Source organism: Aegilops tauschii, chromosome 1 (assembly GCF_002575655.3).
Source record: "Aegilops tauschii subsp. strangulata cultivar AL8/78 chromosome 1, Aet v6.0, whole genome shotgun sequence".
NCBI classification, from domain to species: Eukaryota; Viridiplantae; Streptophyta; class Magnoliopsida; order Poales; family Poaceae; genus Aegilops; species Aegilops tauschii.
In genome coordinates, this window is record NC_053035.3 from 464,919,637 (window position 1) to 464,942,008 (window position 22,372).

The window sequence follows — 22,372 nt, forward strand, 5'->3', positions numbered from 1 at the left end:
GAGATCATGAGATTCCATCATGGCCATGGGGCCGCCATTGATGGCATTGTTTGCTGCATCCGCAAGCCTCGCCAGGGCACGTGGCGTCGACCTTGTGGTGTCGTCGACGACGGGTTTTGGTGCCTACAACAACAGCACAACAGGGGGGAGGAGATATTGCTGTGTCTGGTGGCGGTGTGTCCCTGACGTACGTGGAGCTAAATTATTGGCGTGGCGGATACCTGGGCCCCGGCCGATTGATACCCGGGCCCCACGTGATTGATACCGTCGCTGCTTGATTAGCATGATTGTGGTGTAGCAGTACTAGATTAGCTTTCGAGCAGTACAATATTGGAAAGAGAAAGATTATTGATTGATTCTTTATTCAGAGTACCACCAAGTAGAAAGTAGAGTGGATCAGCCCTTCGCCACATGCAACTTGGAAGTAGTATATCGTAGCATTGCTTTCGGGGAGATTGGTTCCTCTGGCTGATTCATTGCATGATTGTAGTGTAGTACTACTATAGTGGAGTGCCATAGCTAGCTTGGGAGTAGGCAAAGTTTATTGATTGTTCGGAGTGGATCAAGCCTCTGCTTGGTTAAAGTTGGCATGTATTTTACTGTATTTTGGAAAGAAGATGTGATTCCTTCCTGCATCGGGTGAGCCATCAGCTGGAGCCTGGAGAAGTAGTAGTATATCGTACTGCTGCTTTCATGGGGAGAGGGCGTCGACGTTGACGGTGCTGCCAGTTTTAGCGGAGGCAGCGGTCTTATCGGCGGGGGATCGCACTGTCGAGCGCCTGGGAATCAAGCCGATGCAGCGACGGCACAGCTTCTTGAATCTGGATGTCTGCTCGCGTATCACAAATTCACGATCTGGGCAAGCTCAGGGAGTTACCGGATGCCTGACTGGAGCCAAGGAGATTCACCTGCTCGCCTGCGCAACTGTGCCAGAGATCGATCCACCCTCCCACCACGACCTACAGGGCTACACAAACTAGGAGGACAATTCGTACGTGTAGCCATGTTATGTTACGTAGGTTGGGGACTTCTCACGAGGCCAAGCGCCGGAGCCGGATCGATCGCTAGTGTTGAAGATTCTTCTGTCTGTCAGTTGCTTTTCTTTAACCCGTGAGATGAGACGACAACTACGTTCAGCGTAGTAGATCAATAGCTAGGGTGGTGAGTGGTGAGATATTGTAATTTGAGACCCGGCGTCACTGTCAGCAGTCACCCTGCTTTAATTATCTGCCGAAAGAAGGCGATCAGCCTCGGTCGATCCATGCGGAAACGGGGAGGACAATGATATGATGGGGAACGGAACAGTCACTGGTCCTTGCAAGATGATCGGCACCACTCCCTTGTGAGTCTCACCTACTTTCTTTTTTCCAAGGGACGACATCTTACCTACCGATACGTCAACAGCAAGCTTTAGCCGCCGATCTGCGTTTCCGGGTTTATTTTGGACAGCCGCTGAAAGTTTACATAACTCAGCAAGTACATTAGCCAGGATAGTTCAGCCGTCAGTGTCCTAATATCGCAGCAAAGGAAACACTCCATGATATACCATAGCAAAAGGAAATACTCCATACTCCACAGTGAGGCCAGGAGGATGAGGATGGCATTAGAGAAGCGTGCAAGAGAGATAACATGTTAACATGGGCATAGCCAAAGAATGTGGGAGATGGCAATTAAACAGCCACTACAAGAACGAGCGAAATACTCGCCGTTTGTTATATAGCCAACGTCCTAGTACTATTTATTGACATATATCGATGTTACACAGGCCGCTACGTTTCTTTACAAGCAAGGGTCACTTGGCAGAGTCCCGTGTGCCGAAGCGAATACACATATCGTTACACAGATTTTTGACATACATGAATAGAGCCAGGCGCAATGCATATTACAGTCACACGAAAATCGCATTTGCTCGGGGTATACTATTAGCTCCTCGCCTATAGAAGGCTACCACCAAATGGGTTGGCTTGCTGTTGCGAGTTATTTGCCGCCGGGAACGCGCCGAAGCCACTATCCAGGAATGGGTTTACTGCTGCAGGGCCAGCGCCCGGATGCTGCGGCTGAATTGGTGGTCCGAAGGGATTCTGATGGATCATCGTCGGTATCTGCTGCTGCTGCTGAGACATGGCAGCCATTTGAACTGACGACGGGGCAGCGACGTGATTCGACATCGCGAAAGGATCGCTTGTCATGAATGGGTTGGGAGCTGATGAACCGTATAACTGCTGTTGTTGTGACTGCCTGTAGGCCCCCTCATCATAAAGGCTGTCCAAGATGAGCTTGTCAAGTCCACCACCCTGCAAATAGAGCGACGAAATTTATTTATTTTTTGCAGGTGAAGGAGCTTCACCAAATAAAGTAGAAATTCAATTTACTATTAGGTCCACAGAAACTGATAATGCCTCACTTTGTCACCTAAAAAGAGGGCTCACCAGAAAACTACAATCCCATAAAACTAATATAATCAACAGTATACTCTTAGATTTTTACACCATAGAAACAAAAAATGCATGTTATAACATCCGGTTTAAAATCCTTTGTTGATAATATTATGTGGGAGACTATCAAGACAGATTAACGTGAATAGGTACAAACATAAAAGCAAACACTTTCAACTGCATGGAACAGTAAAAACTGAATCTCCTCTTTTTTGTACCTCAACCCTGAATCTACTTCAGACCCCCCTATTGAGAGTACAAGGTGTAAAAACGTAACACTTCTATAAACACAGTGCAAATGACTATATATGATGGTAAATGAGACATGCGCCAGAAGAATTATAAATGAGCCAAAAATAAATGGGAAGGCACACATATCATAGTACAAGCTCCATACAGTTGGCAGGGTATAGAAGGTTTTTTTTGGCAGGGTATAGAAGTTTACATATAGAAGTTGTGCTCTTAATATCACTCAGGGGCCATGTGCCATAGCCAGGTCAATATGCACTCTGAATCTAGAGCTCTGACCCTTGGATGGGGGGCGAGAACAAGATCACGCGTCTTAGATACTTACACTTACAATCAGTGACTAGAGTTTAATTCAGTCGCCCAATATCTTCTACTATTGCATCTTACCTTGCTTCTGTTTACTGTTACCTAGAGGAAGTTTGTAACAGGATATAAATAGCCCTGCACAGTTGCTAAGACTATTACAGAGATATAGTAGAAACTCCTCATACCCTTGCATTCTTAGCATTCCTAACGATCCCTAGTTTAACAACTACTGTATTTCTTAATCTCTGTCAGATCCATCAGGGGTCTGACACCCGGCACTTTAAGATCGGAGGAAGTGCACAGGAACAAACTTCACATTTTGACTGAGAACTACACTAGCCTATGTCATTGGTATAATGCAGGCCTTGCCTAATTCAGTCCAAATGGCTGTAATTTGTATGGTAACTCCAGACGGAACGGCAACAATTACAGAGAAAAGCATCAACAAAAATAACTGGTCCAAAAGCAATTATCATGAGCTATCCTTGGCCATGTGTGAATATTTAGACATAGCCTAGCTCCTGTCTTGTGCATGGTAAATGTAGTGCGTGTATTGGCGGAAGCGAACTTTTGGCTCTCGGGTCCCAGCGCACCCTATATGCGCAAAAAAAATATCCAGACAAGGTCGAAAAATTCCAAATCTTTTTTGGAGTCAATATGATCATGTACTGTAATTAAAAGTTTGGCCAAGGAATGATTCCCGTTGATTTCAGGGCAGAAAAAAACAAATTTATGGCGACAATATAGAGTGAATAGTACTTGTATATAGCATTTTTTGGCAAATCTTTGAGCCAGGATACAATGAAAGTCATTCCCTAATGAATCTTTTTATACGAGTACAATACTTGATCATGTTTGATTTCAGAAAAGATTCAGAATTATTTGACTTTTTTTCAGTTACTAAATTATTGAACATAGGGTGCGCTGGCACCCGAGAGCACAAGTGTATTTCCCGTCTATTGGCCCACTGCACAACCTAACATGCCTACTACATAAGAAGATCAAGCAGAATATAACTTGGTGTCCTCACAAATATATGCCTACTGCCCAGTTGCAACAGTTTTCTAACTTGTTATACACATACACTTTCATTCAGTAACAAGACTTGTGTGTCAAACTAACAGAAATACCCTGTCAATAATATGGGTGCCATATCCGAATATCAGTACATGAGGTACATTTCTTCTGCCACAAGCATGGTTGAACAATCGTCACGGTTCTCTACACGCAATTCAATTTCTACGTAACTTAAAACTACAAACATATGATGACTAATACTACAGCAATCAATACAGAAAACGCCCCAAGACAACATATAGAATAATGGCTAACCCCCAGGGAAACCTAGAAACAGACTTAACTGGCTGCTGGCAACCAACAGGGTTTTTAACCCTTGTAACGAGCAACAATGACCAACAGCCCAAAACTATCAACAGGATAAATATCCTCAGAGAAGAAAAGAATGGCAAAGGTGGAGAAACCAACCAATTGACTATCTGTAGCAGATGAATTTGTGTTACTTGGAGCAGTAACAAGGGCGAGTTCCCATCCTGTTGGATCAAATCCTTTATCTTGCCAAGCAGTGCTGCCAGTTGTTGAAGTGCTTGCGTCTAATACATACAGATGCAAAAAAAAACTATCAGTTAATTGATTAAGCAACATCATTGAAAGTCACTAAGAATCAATCCTGAGTTCTTACCTGATGTAACTATGGCCAAGGCAAGAGCATTGCTCTCCTCTATTGCTGATACACCAGGGCTCGGGTCATTTAAGCCCTACCGAACAAAGGATATTTAGATTGCCAAAATCATAGCATTCAATATTAATTATGTGTTCTTTACTTACCAAGAGATCACCAGTATCAGCGACAACAGGCTTGGTAGGAGGTGAAACAACTTCAGGGATGGGCTGTACTGGAACAGGTTCTTCAACTGGTGGCCTTTCCTCTTCAACAGGATCGGGTTCAGGAACTTCCTCTGATTCTTCAGGTTTATATGTAAGGAGAAGCCTCTCGGGAAATTCCTGATAAAGGACAGCGCAAAAATTTATGAATTGACTTCCTGCCGGTAACAACTAAACAGCAAAAGCTAACAGAGTCGTACTCCAGGCGTAGCATACAAGGATAAGTCAAATTTATGTATGTTGATGTGCATGTGCTTATAATGTTGTTCAAAATAGCAAGACATGGTATTTTTACCACATAAAAGGTACTACCTCCGTCCGGGTTTATTAGGCCCCCTAGTATTTTGAGCCAAACTTTGACCATTCATATGACTAATAAAATATAGAATATGTACTAAAAAAGTACACTGTTGGATTTGTATTTGAAAGAGCTTTCCGACGGTATAATTTTTGTGACATGTAGTCTACATTTTATTAGTTAAATTTGTTGGTCAAGCTTCAGCCCAAAATAGGAGGGGGCCTAATAAACCCAGACGGAGGTAGTATGACTGAAGGATGCAAACCACTATAAACTAGTATAAAGAAATAATGAGGCTCATGCTAAGGCTCTGTTTAGCAGTGTAGTGGGTTATATAGTCTCGTTTGATTGAGCCGATTTTAGATACTATGGTGGTTGGCTAGCATTTTTAACCAAGTTGCTAATGGTTATTAGGGTTGTTCAAAAACGGCTTACTCAAACCATGCAAACCTGCCACTATTCTGTATTCATTTTTCTGAACTAGCTACACAGGTTAAGACATTATACATATTGTTCATGGCAAGCAATCGCGAACAGAATCTAAGGGAATTTGCATGCTGAAATTACAGTAGCCATTTCCTGCACATCCACTAAAATTATAATAAAACTAAGGACCAGTAGTGCATTTTAGTATTGCCTTCTCCCCGCATGCATTTGTATCACACCTATGATATGATATCAACTGCAGATTGGATCATGCTGGATGCATCGAACATCAATGAAACAGGCTCATCACCAAAAAAATGAAACAATTAACAAATGCACAATACACAATAGGTCCCTAAACTACAAGATGCAAATAACACGATTGGTAGGACAAAAAACATGCAAATATACAAAAAAGCAGAAATAATAAGTTTAATAGTACCACCAAAGCACTCACCAGTGGCTCTCGAACCGGAACCATACGTGGAGCGTCCCTCACATACTCCTCCATGGTCACAAGAAATGTTTGTGGTGGCTGAGGGAAATTTCTTAAATAAGATGGCATGCCCAAAAAAATTGCTACCAATAGTGCAAGATTAACAACCAGCACAAACCCTCACCTCCCGCAGAGTAGGAAACTGAAAATTCCTTGCAAGTTCTAGACCCCTACAATTTTCATAAAAGTCTGATAGATTCCCTGCCTGCATCAACGAACCAGACTGGGTAAGAATCGGAAGATGCACAGTAATTTTGATCTTCTCAGAATCCAGATACACTCCATATCATCTCCTGGGCACGGGAGCTACCTGTTGGCCAGCCCTCCTGTAAATTTCAAGGGCCTTAAGTGCTTCATGTCTTGCCATCTCAAAAAACTACACACATACACAAAAAATTAATATATCTTGTATGAAAATTGATGATCACACGAAGTAATAAATTTTCACTTGAAGAGATATTTTACCTTATCGACAAGGTTAATAATTCCATCATTTATCGCACAATAAATTTTGAAACTCTCTTTTAGCACCTGTATAAAACAGAGTCATTCACTCCATCAGTCAAATCAACATATTAGAAGTGGTGCTCAGGTTGAGAAGACAGCATATTTTTATTTGATTACCTGGCTACACAAAACAGGAATACTAAAGCAAAGATAAATAATTTCTAAATTAGAACATAATCTAAAAAAACAGGTGTATAACTAAATAATTCTACAAGATGTCTTACGGTCAACACAGCTATGAATAGTACAGATACTTAAGAATATGCTTGAGCGTTAACCAATATGGAGCATTGGAAGAAATGTTTGTCATTGGACAGGATATGAATCACATACACAGAAGGAAGGATCAACATCACGCGATAGGCGATAGTGTCTAAGAAACAATTAGAAGGGCAAGGCGCAGACGGCTCTCCTACGGTTTTCTTAAAACAAAGAGGACAAGGTGCAAACTGAAGAGTTAAAACAAAGGAGTTCCCTAGACAGTTCCGTTGGTTGCAGCTCCTCCAAGGTCCAGCTAATTTTATACACAAATAACAGAAAAGTGGTTTTCCCCACTTTCACCAATATCAGTAAGATAGGATGAAGAGCAGGAACTGGCAAATGAGTTTATGAAGGATATCCTCATGTGAAATCAAATAATGCCTCTCAAGTAGTAAGCCTAGAAGAAAAAATACAGTAGATGCTAGGGCACAAACAAATCTACGATAAAAACAATTATAGCTTACCAAAGCTAGAGCATATTGCACCAAGTAGTTGTTATTTGCAGCTCCTTCTGGCTGCAATACCAAGAATAAACTGGCGTCATGTTACATACAGAGGTGAAATGGCAGAAACTGAGAGATTCTTGCATCTACAGCTTGTTAGCTAGAGTGAAGAGATACTCGCCCGACATCCAACAAGCCGATACAGTAACTGCTGCAAAGCTGGCAACTGCTCTAACAGGTCCTGGGAATCTAGGTCTCTGGTTCTACTGTGTCCCTGATGAAAAAATAGCATTAGTTGAAGCAGAGATTAGCGAGCGAGAATTTGTACTCAGATTTAATATGTTTGATACTCAAAACTACTGATCTGTAGTGCCAAAAAGAGATATGATGCTTCAGACCTTTTCAGGACCTTGGCCTTGTTTGGATAAACGCTCAGCCTCAACATCATATTTCAGGATCCTGAAGCATTCCAGTCTTTCCTCCAAAAACTGACCATATGTGCGAACCCACGCAGAACAGTCCCAGGCTGGACAACACTCAATATTAGTACATAAGGAAATCAAAGGAGAATAAGCAGGCCAGCGGCATTTCCTACCAAATGAAGTGATACTAACCAATTGGACTGGAGTCATCCTTGAAGTTTGAGAGCTGCAGAATCCTCCCCCTTTGTGTAAAATTAAGAAGCTCTTCCCGAAATGTAGGATCGCCCTCTCGTAGAAGCCTATGAACCACTACAAGTGTCTTCAGTGCTACCTGTACGTTACAAAATAATAGGCATGGCATGGCATAAATTGACTGCTTATAAGATTCTGAAATATTTCTAGATTTTATCGTTTTTAAAGTGTACACTTCACTTGATCGTTGATATTACTAACCTAACTATGCAGGACTACACTCACAATCATCACATATGGCTTTATGAGAATACAGCACTATGATGTAGTTGAATACAACCAGCAAAAATGGACCAATAATATGCATAATCAACAGCTCTGGCATTCTAACACCACACATTTGGCTCCAGCATTTAATATGATTTTTCATCTGTTTTGATATAATAAACAGTACTAACATTTTCAGTCCACACACTCTGAAAATATCTCCAGCGGAAAATCCATCGACATAACACATAACACAATCCAACGTCCAGTGAGGAGCTACAACAACCAATCTGGGTTACATCTTGCAAGGTAAGTTACAGATTGGCAACATAATGCAGCAACTGCAACTTCCTACTAAACACCTCCTAAGAGGCCACTAGAGCCAGTAATCAAGCTATCATCCAAGGCAACAGCATGAAAACAGTAAATGGACAGGAATGGAGCTTACAATCCAATTCCGGGTCTTGGAGAGACGGCGGGAGAGCGCGTGGATGCAGTAGGCGATGTCTGCCCGCGGCCTCGCGATGGACGTCGCCGCAGCAATCTCTGCACCACCACCGCACAGAGACACACACAATCAATCAAACACCAGCGCCAACAGAAAGAAAAACAGGCCTTATCCCCTCCCCTACGAGCCTCCCACCCTCCCACCCAGAGGCACGATCTAATTATGAGCCCCAGATTACTCTAAATTAGGCCAAGCAAAATATAGGGGCGTGGGGGAGGAGATCGAACGCACTGCGCAGGTGGCGCTCCTTGGGCGGGCACTCCACGTGGTTAGTCGCCTTCACGATCGCCACATCCAGATCCTACAAAAACAAAAATTCCCCCATCAGAACCGCGCAGATCCAGGCCTCCCGCCACGCCGTCATCCCGCACACCCGAGGGGAAAACCAGGGCTCCGGCGGATTCGGGCACAAACTAGGTCAAAAAATTCGGCGCAGAAAGGGGGCGCGGGGGGTTCCGGATCCGGCGGACCTTGAAGTCGGAGTTGATGTTGGCGAGGCTGACGGTGGTGGTGTCCTTGATGGCGCCGTACGCCTTGCGCCAGCTCTGCATCGACGCCATTTCCACCGGCTCCGGCCGCCGCTCGCTCGCTGTGTCGTCTTCGGGGTGGGGTGGGGGGGTTGGGTGTTTGTTCGCGACGGTTTCGCGAAGACGGGGGCGGTGTGACAGTGCGTGTGGCCTGTGGGAGAGGGGAGGGCGGGGGTGTGATTATGGGCGAGTCCGGGGTGCTTTTTGGGAAGTTGGCGTGGGTGGCGTACTGGCTGGCGTGCCAGCTTCGGGTGATTGACGGCGTCTCGTCTCGGCCTCTACGCGTGGGAGCGGAAGGTTCGAGAAATTCCGTGGGTTCGAGCGAATGTTGCCCCCGTTTTTACGGTGGAACCCCCTGTCAACTCGTAAATTTGTGTTACTACGGGCTAATTGCGGTTACACTTTACTAGTACATCCTCCCTTCCTAAATATAAGGCGTTTTGGCAGTTTATAAAATACTAGATGATGCCCCGCACTTTGTTGCGGGAATATCTTGCAATGTTTCAATGAAGTTTTGGTTATATGAAACATCATCAATATTTAAAGGGAAATGATTCCCTTCAACTGACTGATGTTGTGCGAGCGTCCGTCGTCTCTATGTCTATTGGATGGGCTCTTGATCTATCGGTCGGGAGTTAACCCTTCTGTGCCCTTGTTCTGTAACTGATCAATTGTTTTAGAAAGAGATTCTGCAACTAGCCCCTTGTTGCAAACCAGCCAGGGGCTAGATCCCACAGCGACTTGGACCAGGGAGGGCAATTTGTTTTCTGAACACGACCCATTTGAAAAAAAAACACAATACAACCTATGTTGCAAACACACACACACACGTAACCTCTGTTGTGAATTTTTCCGCAACATGACCTTTGTTGCAAAGTAGAGAGAGACATTTGACTAACCAATTGTATCAAATCCGGCCGCTCGCGAGGCGATGGATCTTTTTAAAAGATCCATCAACCGACGCGTAGCAGTCCCCATATTTAAAATAATAGTTTTTGAAAGTATATAAGAATTAGATGTAAATAGCATAATATAATGGAATTTTACATGCATGCATGTTGAAGTGGATTTTTAATATGCATAACTGCATGTTGATGTGGGTCTTTTCCTATGCATGTTAAATGATGAGGTGGTATGCTTGCATGTCGAGAGAAATATATTAGTGGTGCCTAACTATTTAGATATAGAAGATTTAGAAACGGAGGTAGTACATATTTTAGTGATTCGACATCAATAGTGCCTGAAATGTAAGTTACACCCATCATATTTTAATGCAAGAAGTGATTTGATTTTGGTGTAAAAGTGATACCAACAATGCTTTCATGACTTATGGCCTCTTTGTTTACTCACACGCAAAATGTTATAACTTACAATCTAGTATGATATAAGTCATTTTTAGTTTCTTTTACTTTATAGGTCGTGCTTGACGAGCTTGAGTAACGCGATCGAATCTCATTGTCGCACCCATGATAACCCAAAGTTGTGGAATTCAAGGGGACATATGGAATGACATGCTGAATGAAGGCATTGAACCATCTCCTTGGACGATGTCGATTGGGCCACAATGGAAGTCAGGGCCTATGAAGAGATGTGCGGTGGGGAAAAACGAGCCCACTATAAAACTTTTATGTTTGACACATGATGGTTAAATCATTAGAATATTCATGCCCTCATTGCAATGCACGGGAAATTACCTACTCCATGGGAAATATTGCAACTATAAGCTCCTTCTAAACCTAAACTCCCGGCAAATCTTCTGGCCTCTCTAATCTCCGCCATTGGTAGCACGGCAGAGAGTACTAAATTATCATAGAAAACAATCTGCCGGCCAGGTAAGAGCATCTACAACCGAGCGCCCCAAACCCACATATAAGCCCGGGCTCCTCAAACTAGCCCCAAACACCAGGGATAATCGGCACCCCTCATATGAAGCCAAATTTGGGACGGATATGGGAGGTCCTGGCGCGCTCGCCACGTTGGACTGACCGTTGGGACCCACAAGGAAAAACTCCTAAACCCTTCGGCCCGGCGGGCATCTCCTCCAATTCTCGATGGTGCCGCTCCAGCGCACCACCCGAGGTCCCTAGTCCAGCTATTTAAGCCGTACGCCGACACCCAAACCCTACCCCATCCACATTTCCCTCCCCTCCCATCCGCCGCTGCCACATTTCACTCTTCGCCCGCCACTAGCCATGCCCGAGGAACGGTCATGACTTACGCCATGCTCACATCCGAGCGGCGACTCCAGCTCCTTGAGCAGATCTGGGATAGGTGCGAATCCCAGATCGCAACCGTCCTACCTCTGGACTCGCCAGAGCCCGGGGAGAAGGTGGATGAGGATGAGAAAAATAGGGGGCATGAGCAGGACACGGGGGCAGGAGGAGGAGGCGGATCCGGCGCCTCCTGATGCGGGCTTCGGCATGCCCAAGGCACCGACGGAGTTCGAGGTGGTCCAGGAGGAGGAGAAGGAGGAGGCAGAGCAGTAGGCCATTCTTGACTCCATCTAGTCGGAGAGGGACGTGGAGGCAACCGTCGCTTCCTCCGCCAGCGGTATGCGGAGATCGATGAGATGTTCGCCGAGCTGGACGACGACGAGCCGAAGGTGCAGCAGGCGACCATCCACCAGGAGGCAAGGCCGTCCGGCATGGAGTTCGTTGACATCTTCGACAACCATGAGGAGGGAAGGCTAGCTTAGGTTATCTACGTAATACGTAGATTTGCATGCTTTTGTATGGATTTGAGGTATCTAATATGAGGTAGTTGGACACGGCGAAGGGAAAATGAGGGGTGGCCGGTCACTGTCCGCGGACATATAGGGGGTCGGATTTGGCAAATCTAACCGTAGATGCTTTAATTGTGGAAACCTCGGGAGCTTCCCTTGTATAAGTGCACCCACTAGGGCCTCATTTGGTTTAAAGGATTATCATAGGAAAAACATGGGAATGGGGATTCCAGATGAGAATTTTCAGTATATGCATTCGGTTTGTAGGAAACAAGTATAGAAATTTCTTAGAGATACTACTCATTTCCTATGTTTTTGCATTAAACTACACTTCCACTTAAAACCTGATTTTTTAAGGTAGGAACGAGGCAATGCGATTCCTAAGGATGGCAAGTGCCATCCTATAACATTCCTATACACATTCCTATACGACTTCTAATTCATTTGTTTGGGAAATGCATTGTTTTTTTTCTCTCTTTTACAATCAGGAAACGCATTGGTTCATTAACCAAGGCTGGCACTGAGATGCCTCGGCAACGGATTTACGAGAACCACGAGGTCTTATCTGCGATTGAGCAGGGATGTCCCGACCGGCTCGCTGTCTGAATCTTCCTTTCCCATGCAGCCGGCCGTCAGGCATAAACTAAACGGAGTACTAGTAGTATAATGACGTTGATTAGTTAGAGGGTCCCCTGAAGAAAAGTAAACAAACAAACAGAAAGTATGGCACTCGCTTCTCCTCCTTTCGGTTGCTTCCCTGGCGTTCCATGGAGAACATGGTTCCCTTTGGTCCGTTGGCAAGGCGAAACCGACACCGGCGTCCACACAAGGCCGCTGGACCCGTGCTATCCCAAGCGATAAAAAAAAACACTCAACCCATTTTCATCAGAAAAAGAAACAAGATACCAAACACTTTCTACTAGCCCTGAACACAAAACTGCACTGCTAGTGTCGCTGATTTAGTACGACGTTCGAATCAGCGACACTTATTTTTGGGACAGGGAGCATTTCACAGCAGGAGGAAAGACGAACGTACGCAGGCCAAATTATTGGCCGCCATGCTTTGCTGCGCAATGATCATCAATCAATCAATCAATCACTCGGACGCGAGCCAAGCCGGAGGACGGCTGTCGGCGAACGTGTTTGCTTAATCATTGCTTACGCTCGGACGTTAGCATATGATATCCAGGCCTTCAAAGCAAACCGTGTATACTACTATCATGAATGAGCTCGCGGTTGTTGCCCGTCCCCTGTTTGGCCACCATTGTTGCTCCACAATGATTTGTTTGCCTACCATAACCCGAATGAACTAACCCAACTTGCATTGCGTGCACTGACGTGGCGTGGAGGCGTGGACCATGTCCAGCTAGCCTCGCCCGTGGAAGCAAAAGGAACGGCGCGTCCCGACAGCACGGAGAGGCCCCGTGTGCTCTTGTCCCGTGGCCATGCGTGCATCCGATGCGGCCGGGGCTTTCGCTTTCCACGCTGCACGCTTTCGTTGTGGGCTTTCACTTGGCACTCCACCGGATCTTCTACGCAGTAGACAAGACTCCTTCCCCGGCCGGCTAGATCAGTAGGAGTCCAGCTGCGGCCGCAGTTTAGAGTGGCCAGTAGTTGGCGAGTGGCGGTTGGAAGGAGCGAGTCGGCGGTTTGTGTTTGTCACGGATGACCAAGAACTGGAGTAATGTACCGTGGAGGACGCCCAGGCAAATGCAAGAAAATAGAAGGGCCAAATTGGTCCACAGGCTTCACTCATGGCTTCATCACTCATGAGTCAGACAATCACCAGTCACAACCGACACATGGTCGGAGATGCTCCAACATGACTGCGCCCATAAGGCTGGCGACGCCATTGCCATTCGCCAATGATAGATAGCACCAAGGGCATGCATTCATGCATGCATGACCTGTCATGGAGCCTCGCACAACATGGAAGAAGACACCCCAGATCAACAGGCTATCGTACATAAACCAAACACACTGGAGTAACCAAATTCCAATACACTATTATTCCCTCCGTTTCTAAATATTTGTCTTTCTAAACATTTCAACAAGTGACTAGTACATACGAAACAAAATGAGTGAATCTACATTCTAAAATATGTCTATATACATTCGTATGTAGTCACTTGTTGAAATCACTAGAAAGACAAATATTTAGGAACGGAAGGAGTGTTACATTACATATTACATAGGATAGCATAAGGTTATGCATGTGTCGATAAATAAAGTGGTTAAAAACGTGTACACCACCTGCCACCTGGTATAAAGTTCCTTCGTTCACCCCCCTATTTTTCTCTTCGCATCATGGATTTGTTTGCAGCCCTCACTTCTCAATCTACTCCCCAAGGCAGCATAATTACCAAGATGAGAGCTTGATTAATTCCCAGTTGCACGCACAAACAGTCTCGCCCAATTGCAAACCGCGAACACATAGATTCTGTTATACGTCTTGTCGAGGAGGCGCAAATAAGCGACCATCCATGCCCGCTTGAACAACATGGCACAAAACACCGCCCACAGGCCCACTATCAAGCCCACGATAAAACCAAACCAGTAATAATTTAGCTCACCTGACTCACTACTTGTTCCAAGATCACCTTTCGTTGATGTATCATTTCTTTGGCATTTCTTTTCGAGTGGGGGACCACAGAGGTCACTGTTGCCGATGTACATAGCGGATGGGTTAGTCCACATTGAGTGTGTCGAGTTGGTGGCCTGATGGTATTCTTCCTGATAATCTGTTATAGGACAGGTTCAGGTATATCAGGTATGTTAAGTTTGATAGACTGGACGGGATTTCACCAGAAAGCTTGTTGCTTGTCAGATCGAGTGATTCCAGGGACTGCATGGCACCAATCTTGCCAGGAACGTCTCCGCTCAGCTCGTTCATTGATAAATTTAGATTTATCAGAGCATCAAGAGAAGAGACATCTTCCGGGATTCTACCTGTAAACCGGTTGCATGAGAGATCAACGCTCACCATCATCCTAATCCCATGGCCATATTTCAGTTCCTGTCCTTTGATGTTCACTGGCATAATTTCTCCAAATTGACTTGCCAAAGGGAGGTCATAGATACCATGCTCAAATGGGTCAATATTGACTGGATCAGATGATGGCGCTAAGCCCTTCAGGGTCATGGATGTTAAGTTTGCGAGATACTGAGGTATGGCACCAGATAGATTGTTGCTTGCCAGATCCAACAATTGCAGGCGCCTGAGTCTTGTGATGCTGCTGGGAATATTACCAGAATACATATTGTGGCTCAGTAGAATAAACTCCAAATTTGCCAAGTCACCTACCCATGTAGGCAAGCTTCCAGAGAACACGTTTCGTGCTAGATCCAAGATGACTAATTCGGTGCAGTTTTGAATAAACATTGGGAATTCTCCGGATAGACTATTATTACTTAATAATAGATACTTCATTGTATTGGCCTGAAAACATTGAGGAATTTCTCCTTCCAAAGCATTGTTTGACAAATCCAAGTCGACCAAACTCTGCAATTGACACATAGATGTTGGGAAGCTGCCAGTAATGTTATTGGAGAACATAATCAATGTTTCTATATCTCGTGAACCAAAATTCGATGGCAGTGGTCCTGAAAAGGAGTTCATGGAGATGTCCAGTATATCAAGGTCTGCTGGCAATGGTGGTATTGGACCTCTAAGCTCGTTTGAGTTGAGCCACAGTATTCCCCATGGCATAGCTTCCATATTCTCAGGCAACTTGCCATTTATTTTATTGTGGAAATGCCCATATCCAGTCAGGAAGCCTATCCTTTATACCCGCACTTGAAATATCAAGTGACTCGATATCTACTTGTGATTGAAGCCATGAAGGGAATGCAGGGCCCATTTGGCAAAATGCAAACATTGCTCTTTCTAGTTGGAAAGGAGGAAGCCAGTTAGAGCCCACCAAGATGTTTAACCTATTATAGGACATGTCAATCGTCTTTAAGCTTACCAGACCTTCAAAGTGCTTCTCTGTAATTACACCATTAAAGGAATTGTTGCTGAGATCCAAATCAGTCAAATTACTCAATGCTCCAATTTCAGACGATACATGCCCACTGAGACGGTTGCTTGAGAGGTCCAAACTTCCCAAACTGGTCAGATTCCCTATCCAATTTGGCAAGTTTCCTGTCATGTGGTTATCACTCAAACCCAGATACTGTAAATTGTTCCAAGCACACCGTGGTAGCTTCTCCATCACCACATGTATGTCCCCATGCAAGGAATTGCCACCAAGGTCTAGCACTTCTAAGTTGCATAAGCTTGCCAAGTTTGGTGCGGTCAACTCCTTATTCGAGTTGTATGAAAAATCAAGTACCTCTAAGGATGTCATATTTCCCAAACCATCAGGAAATTTACCATATAAATGGTTGGCGCTAAGCCGGAGGTACTTGAGGCTTTTCACACCCCAAAACCAACTCGATGCGACCAGGTGGTGGAATGAGTTACTAGAGAGATCAAGCTCCTCAAGCTTTGTAAAATTAAGGTGTAGGAGCGATTGCTCTGCACTAGCAAGTGAGCAATGAGGAAGAACAAGGACTCTCAAAGAAGGGATCATGTTTACCAGGCGAACCCAGTCAACGACAGTGGAGAGATTCACCGAGGGGATACCGAGGTACCGTAGTGAAGATAACTGTCTTAACCACGACAAATCTTTCGAGTACATTCGGCAACAACCGAAATTGGTGTCAAGTATGTCAAGATATTGCAAACTCGACAGGTTTCCAAGCTGCGGGGGTAATTCACCTTGAAAAGATATTCCAGATAGATTCAGATACCTCAAGCTCTTCAAGGAGCATAGGAATTCCGGAAAACAATTAGTCGGCGTCTCCAACTGGTATGCTAAGGTCCAAGTGCTCCAAATGGTCCAGGAAGAGCAAAGAACAGCTGATCTCGCCGGATAACCCGTACTTGTGAATGTTGTCATCATCATTGATGCCGATGTACGCGTCGTTGCGAAGATGAAGCTTGCGGACATGGCCGGTGGTGCTGCTGCACCTGACGCCTCTCCACCGGCAGCAATCCTGGCCTTTCCACGAGCCGAAGACGTTGTTAGGGTCTTTGGTGATCCCTTGCTTGAAGGAGAGCAAGGCTGCTCTTTCATGGGGGATGCAGCCTCCTCCATGGGGGTGTTGGGGTTCTAGTGCGGTGGTGGTAAGGACGACGATGGGTGTGACTACGAGCAGGAACAGCTTGGCGCCGGTGTATCGCATGGTGGAGTCACCTGTTGCTGGAGCTATGGAGCACGAGTTTGCAGATTTGTGATTTGTGAGCAGCCATTGATGAACGCGTGCATTTTTGTGGAGCCATGTTGGTCAAAGTCACCGTCAATGGTCAAAGCCGTGCGTCGACTGCACTTGGACCTTTATGGTACCGTGAAAGTTGCAACTCGTCACAGCATCTCCACTCATTTCTCGGATATTTCCATAGCCAGAGCCCAGAGGCCAGTCAATAGGTTTTCCCGATAAGATTAAAGATCGTAGTAGTATTTTTATAGGTTTTCCTTAACTAGTCCTGTCTATTGAGTGACTAGCAGCTAAGATAAGAGTTCGGTAGTTGGCAACCGGCAGTTGGCACTTGCCACTTTGTCACATGGACCAGAATGAATAACCAAGAACTTGGGTACCGGACCATGGCCTCTGATATAGTAGCAGGAACCAAAGGTACAAGTGACCTGTCAAAGTATCTTGCACAGCATGGAAGAAGGCACCTCTAGATCAGCAAAGGCGCAAAGCCATCACAAATTAACCAAAGCAAGCACAATAGAGCAGCCATGAATCTACCTATGATCATAACTTCATAAGGGGGTCTCGATACCTTTGCTTCCACGTGGAACATATATGTACATATCTATCTTCGTACCGGTATATATACGCATATTTATCGCAGTGTTTCCCATGGACAAATCTGTACTCACCAGCGGTAGAGAGTAGTAAGTAGGAGGATATACCATTGCCGTAGCTACAACAGGGCGACGTTTTTCCTTTTTTACAGAAGAACTGGACGATGTACCGATCGAGCTGAGCCTGCCTACTCCTCCCTGGGGATCCACCGGCTCCACCAGATGCTCTTGCGCTGGCTCGTAAGCTCGTCCATGCTCTCGCTGATCGTCCTCACGATCTTCCTCTGCACCCGCAGCATCGATGCCAGCACGTTCCGCTGCGCGCTGTCCTTCTTCGGCTTGATCTCCTGCACAAGAAAAGAATAGTGGCGCAAGAGGTCAGTGTTATCCAACCAAAACATCGTATATATGCACACACTACTGCACACCAGGCCAGCATTCTGAAAACCAATGAAATGATTGACAGCAAACTTGTCAAACAAACTCCAGTTTTTGCTCTCCATTTTATCAACTTTCTTTTCTGATTTCCAGGTCCAGCAGTATGATCCTGCCATGGCGGCGTGCATACATACCCTGAGCTCTTGGAGCTGTGCTTCCGTGAAGCCACCGCCCTCCTCCGTTCCCGATTTCGCCATGAGGCCGATGATCCATCGCGCCGCCTCGCTGTAGTCCTTCTGGGTCGCGCGGAACAGCTGCAGACTCAGGTTCTGCATCACGGAGAGGCCGAGGAGCCCTTCGCTGTTGAAGTAGGGATGCGCCAGTGCGGCCTTGGCGCTGGTCCTTTGCCGCGCTTTGTACCGGACCATCGACGTCAGGAGCTCCCATCCGATACCACCATCTAAGTCCAGGATGTCGAAGCCCCTGCGGAGGTCTGGGGTGGCTCGTGGTTCCACCAAGTTCCTCCAGGCTTCCAGGTCGTAGTTGCATCTCTTCAGTTGGCGGTTGAATTGTATCAGGCTGCTGTCGGTTCTCAACGCTGGAAATGCCTGCAATAGAGTGATTTGTTTAGGGTAATTATAAACTAGAAGAGTTCTAGTTCTGACTATTGAAAATTAAGATGGGAGTCATGCTATGTTTTGAAAACAAAAGTTAGTGTACTATCTTGCCAATGAGCTTTCCTTTTGTGTTCATGCAATGCCAGAGAAAGTAGTCACTACAAACTTGCAGGAAGAAATAGGAACGTGTTTCGACTAGACAGAACATAGCGCAAGAGTCTATTGATAGCAATAGCGTACAAGGGAGATTAGTATTATTGCATTCAATCCAACGGATAAGAAGCTTCATGTAAGGACAGTTAGAGAACTTCTAGTGCAATAAGAGTTTGGACTTCCATAGCAGTGTGCTCTAACTTGGGACCCGGGGAACGAACGGGGTTTCACAGGACATAATTCAGTTCTTGCAGTAATAAGGGGAAACGATCCTACATTAGAATGCAGGAATTAAAAAACGAGTCTATTCCCACATGAATTGGGAAAATTTCCCCTTGATAGCTAGGGTACAACTTTTAGATGTATAAGGCTACCCCTACCTTCCTCCGGGTTTACTAAAACAAAAGAATCAGCATATACCTAGCAACCACATAAATACAGTTACTGTGATGACATACCATCTGCAGGTATATGAGGCCCAAGCTGTATATGTCAAATCTGTCAGGAAGGTTCAGCTGTCAAGAAAATTATCTGCATCAGCTCAAGCAATTATCTTGATGGGAACTGAAACCGAGCGAGAGAAAAAATAGTTCTGTCACGAAATCGAACTTTTAAAGGATACCTGCCACAGGACTGGAGATAAAGCAGTTGCAACTGGAGCAGAGGGAGCAGATGGTGTTTGTGTGCTCATGATATATTGCTCCGGAGCAGCATACCTGCAAATCATGGGTAAAGGTTCAAGCAAACCCCTAGTAAACAATACAGTTCCTAATGAAGGTAGCTTAATTACCTTGGATCCAAAAGGAACTCCTTAGGAATATAGTTGATGCCCACTCGTAAATCAGCTGCTGCTCCAAGATCAATAATTTTGAAGGTACGAGATTCTTCCAGTGGAGAAAAGGTGAAAAGGTCAGTAGAGAAGATTTTAGTATGAAATTGCAAGCAAATATGTTGGTCATTACCTTCTGAAAATATCACATTTTGGGGTTTTATGTCCCTGTGAACAATCCCTGTCGAATGAAGTCCATCTAGAGCAAACAAGAGTTGTCCCATCACCGTTTGGACAATCTTATTCTCTCTCGCTATTCCCTTTGGCAAATCTTGAACATTTCCGAGAATCTTAGTCTCGACCTGATCAGCCACAAACATATATTAACTGACAAAAAATGCACCAAGGCACACAGTGTTTGTTTGTTTGTTACGGAACTGTCGAGTTAACAATTCATTACATGAATATCTTTCCCCTTACAAATATATGAGAAGAAGAAATGGTTGCACGCAATGAGAAGATCGCGTTCACCAAAGGAACCTATCCGACTGTTCTCACTAACAGCAGTTGTCAGTTCCAACATTATATCTACTTGTCTAGCAAAGTATTTCATCATAAACTAGAGGCCTAGAGCTAATCACCCCTATAAGCTCAAAAGCTCCACTATAGGTCAGTAAGATAGCACAGTTCCAGACAAATATAACTGCCCATTTTACCACCTAGGTGAACTGGTTAGTTAATTGCAAGGTTCTAGTGCAGCCCAGCAAGTCAGCCCAGCTGATAAATATAACTGTTGTCACACTCTGCAGTTTATTCCAACAACTGAATAGGATGCCACAGCTAAGAATTGGTCAACTGAACCCAATGCGAGCAAGCACCTTGACTGATTAAAAAAACATATGCTTCAAGTCTGATGCACTTACATTGTAAGGGAACTCCTTGCTTTGCATGAGAGCAGAAAGCGTGTCCTCGCCTTCATAGCGCCAAATAAGCCAGTATTCCTCACCCTTACCTTTGGTTTTGCTCTAGGAAATAATACACATTGTGAGTTTAGGAACCAACCAGATACTAGCAGATGAAAAACAAGCTTTAGCACTGAATCGAGAGTATATATACCTCACGAAAGCCGTAAAGAAAATCCGCGCAGCTGCTAGCGCATGCCCTCCTGACACGCTCATTCATCCAAATCTCCACTGCGCCATACTCTGTCGCCTTCTTCACGACCACATCACCTTGCTTGAAGATAGCCAAAACAAGTGGTGTGCATTAGTATCATAGTATTAGTATGCCTGGTTGGTTTGGAGTCCACTCTAACTGACACATGACCTGAATATGTTGTACTACCCTTTACTGCTCTATGGAAGCTTGTTTTGCAAAAAATTTGACAGGGTTCTAGACATTTTAGCCATCCACCCAAAACCTTCATTCATGACAACTATGCAACGGATTACCAAATCAGGGAATCAATACTGAATGAGCTTGTCCACATGTGCACACAGACACATTTCCACTTCATTCATGAGCAGCTTCAGCTCGCCCAAATTCTACCAAAATTGAAGCGAAACATGCACATGCAGTCACCCAAAACACTGGTGTTCACCTTCTCCGCGGCTTTGGGGTCGGCCAGCGACGCCTTGTACACGACCCCGAACGCGCCCTCCCCGAGCTTCTTCCCGGGCACGAAGTCGTCCTGCGGCCCAATCACACAACCAACACCATCAGCACGAGATCCAAGGAGCACAGGGGCCGAATCTCGTGGGGAGGATTATGTATGTGTTCAGGGGGGACCTTGCGGAAGGTGGGGCGGAAGAGGCGCTCGGCGAAGGCGAGGACGAACATGTCGAAGAAGCCCGGGGCGACGCCGGGGGTGGCCCAGAGGTAGGAGGCGGCGGCGAGCGCGAGCGCGACCCCGGGGGCGGTGATGGTGAGGCCGTCGTTGTGGGGCAGCGTGCTGCGGTAGATGACGTCGCCGCAGGCCATCACGGTGCAGGGCAGGCCCACCCCCACCGCCTCCACCAGCTGCCGCCCCACCTCGGCCCCGAGCCCCGCCGACGCCACCACCGGCCGGAACGACGCCGCGGCGGGGGCCGCCCGGCGGCGCCGGCGGAGGCGGGTGTCGTGGCCGGGGAGGAAGGAGGTGGAGAGGCCGAGGCTGCTACTGGTGGCCATTGCTATTTTTTTCTTGTATTTTTTTTCTTTTTCCGTGGTTCGAAAATGCGGCCACGCTACTTATTCGTGCGCCGTTTTGTTTTTTCAATTATCGTCGCGATAGAAATTCGAACGTGTGGGAGCGGATGTGTGGGCACGTGGCTCAGGGCCCACCTGTCATTGCGGGCGATGCAGCCCATCCTAGTGCCTGGATGGCGGGCTCCCACCGCGCGCGAGTCGCGAATACTTTTTTTTTGGCGAATACGTTTCTTCGAAAAATCTCAAAATATGAGCTGAATTTCACAAGCACGAAGGCACATGCCATTGGCCCCACATGTCTGCGACAGTAGAACTGAGCTGGTGACTTCAACATGCTTTTTTTTTGTTTAATGCGTAAATTAATCATAAGTGTAGTGAGCAATTGCCCTGTCTAGAAATTTGGGGTTAACTGAGGCTGAGATTTCATTTATATGGTGAAATGCAGAAAA

The 22,372-nt window shown here is 45.6% G+C and overlaps 2 protein-coding genes and 1 pseudogene across 2 annotated transcripts; all 3 read right to left on the bottom strand.

The window, feature by feature from the left end:
* Positions 1-1,708: 1,708 nt before the first annotated feature.
* On the bottom strand, positions 1,709-9,488 carry LOC109781495 (putative clathrin assembly protein At2g01600). Its single transcript, XM_020340098.4, has 15 exons — positions 9,183-9,488; positions 8,944-9,013; positions 8,653-8,750; positions 7,938-8,076; positions 7,722-7,849; positions 7,505-7,597; positions 7,345-7,395; positions 6,578-6,643; positions 6,423-6,488; positions 6,237-6,317; positions 6,074-6,151; positions 4,836-5,012; positions 4,690-4,765; positions 4,476-4,600; positions 1,709-2,294 (listed from the first exon to the last, which is right to left on the bottom strand). The coding sequence occupies exons 1-15, from the start codon at positions 9,270-9,272 to the stop codon at positions 1,935-1,937; spliced, it is 1,698 nt and encodes a 565-aa protein (XP_020195687.1). The 5' UTR covers positions 9,273-9,488; the 3' UTR covers positions 1,709-1,934.
* Positions 9,489-14,098: 4,610 nt separating this feature from the next.
* Positions 14,099-17,233, bottom strand: LOC109781496 (uncharacterized; annotated as a pseudogene).
* Positions 17,234-17,742: 509 nt separating this feature from the next.
* LOC109781497 (serine/threonine-protein kinase STN7, chloroplastic) lies at positions 17,743-22,006 on the bottom strand. The gene is made up of 10 exons (XM_020340099.4): positions 21,525-22,006; positions 21,337-21,426; positions 20,853-20,972; positions 20,660-20,761; positions 19,930-20,098; positions 19,758-19,851; positions 19,590-19,683; positions 19,426-19,482; positions 18,392-18,805; positions 17,743-18,166 (listed from the first exon to the last, which is right to left on the bottom strand). The coding sequence occupies exons 1-10, from the start codon at positions 21,903-21,905 to the stop codon at positions 18,008-18,010; spliced, it is 1,680 nt and encodes a 559-aa protein (XP_020195688.1). The 5' UTR covers positions 21,906-22,006; the 3' UTR covers positions 17,743-18,007.
* Positions 22,007-22,372: the final 366 nt, after the last annotated feature.

Bases quoted from the DNA above. Each gene is read 5' to 3' on its own strand.
- LOC109781495 (XM_020340098.4), bottom strand. From the start codon at position 9,272: ATGGCGTCGATGCAGAGCTGGCGCAAGGCGTACGGCGCCATCAAGGAC. The intron at 9,014-9,182 runs GTCCGCCGGATC...TTGTTTTTGTAG, and splicing joins ACATCAACTCCGACTTCAAG to GATCTGGATGTGGCGATCGT. The intron at 2,295-4,475 runs GTTGGTTTCTCC...CTCTATTTGCAG, and splicing joins CTGCTACAGATAGTCAATTG to GGTGGTGGACTTGACAAGCT.
- LOC109781497 (XM_020340099.4), bottom strand. From the start codon at position 21,905: ATGGCCACCAGTAGCAGCCTCGGCCTCTCCACCTCCTTCCTCCCCGGC. The intron at 20,762-20,852 runs GTATATATACTC...ATTATTTCCTAG, and splicing joins TTCTTTACGGCTTTCGTGAG to AGCAAAACCAAAGGTAAGGG. The intron at 19,483-19,589 runs GTATCCTTTAAA...TTTTCTTGACAG, and splicing joins TATCTCCAGTCCTGTGGCAG to CTGAACCTTCCTGACAGATT.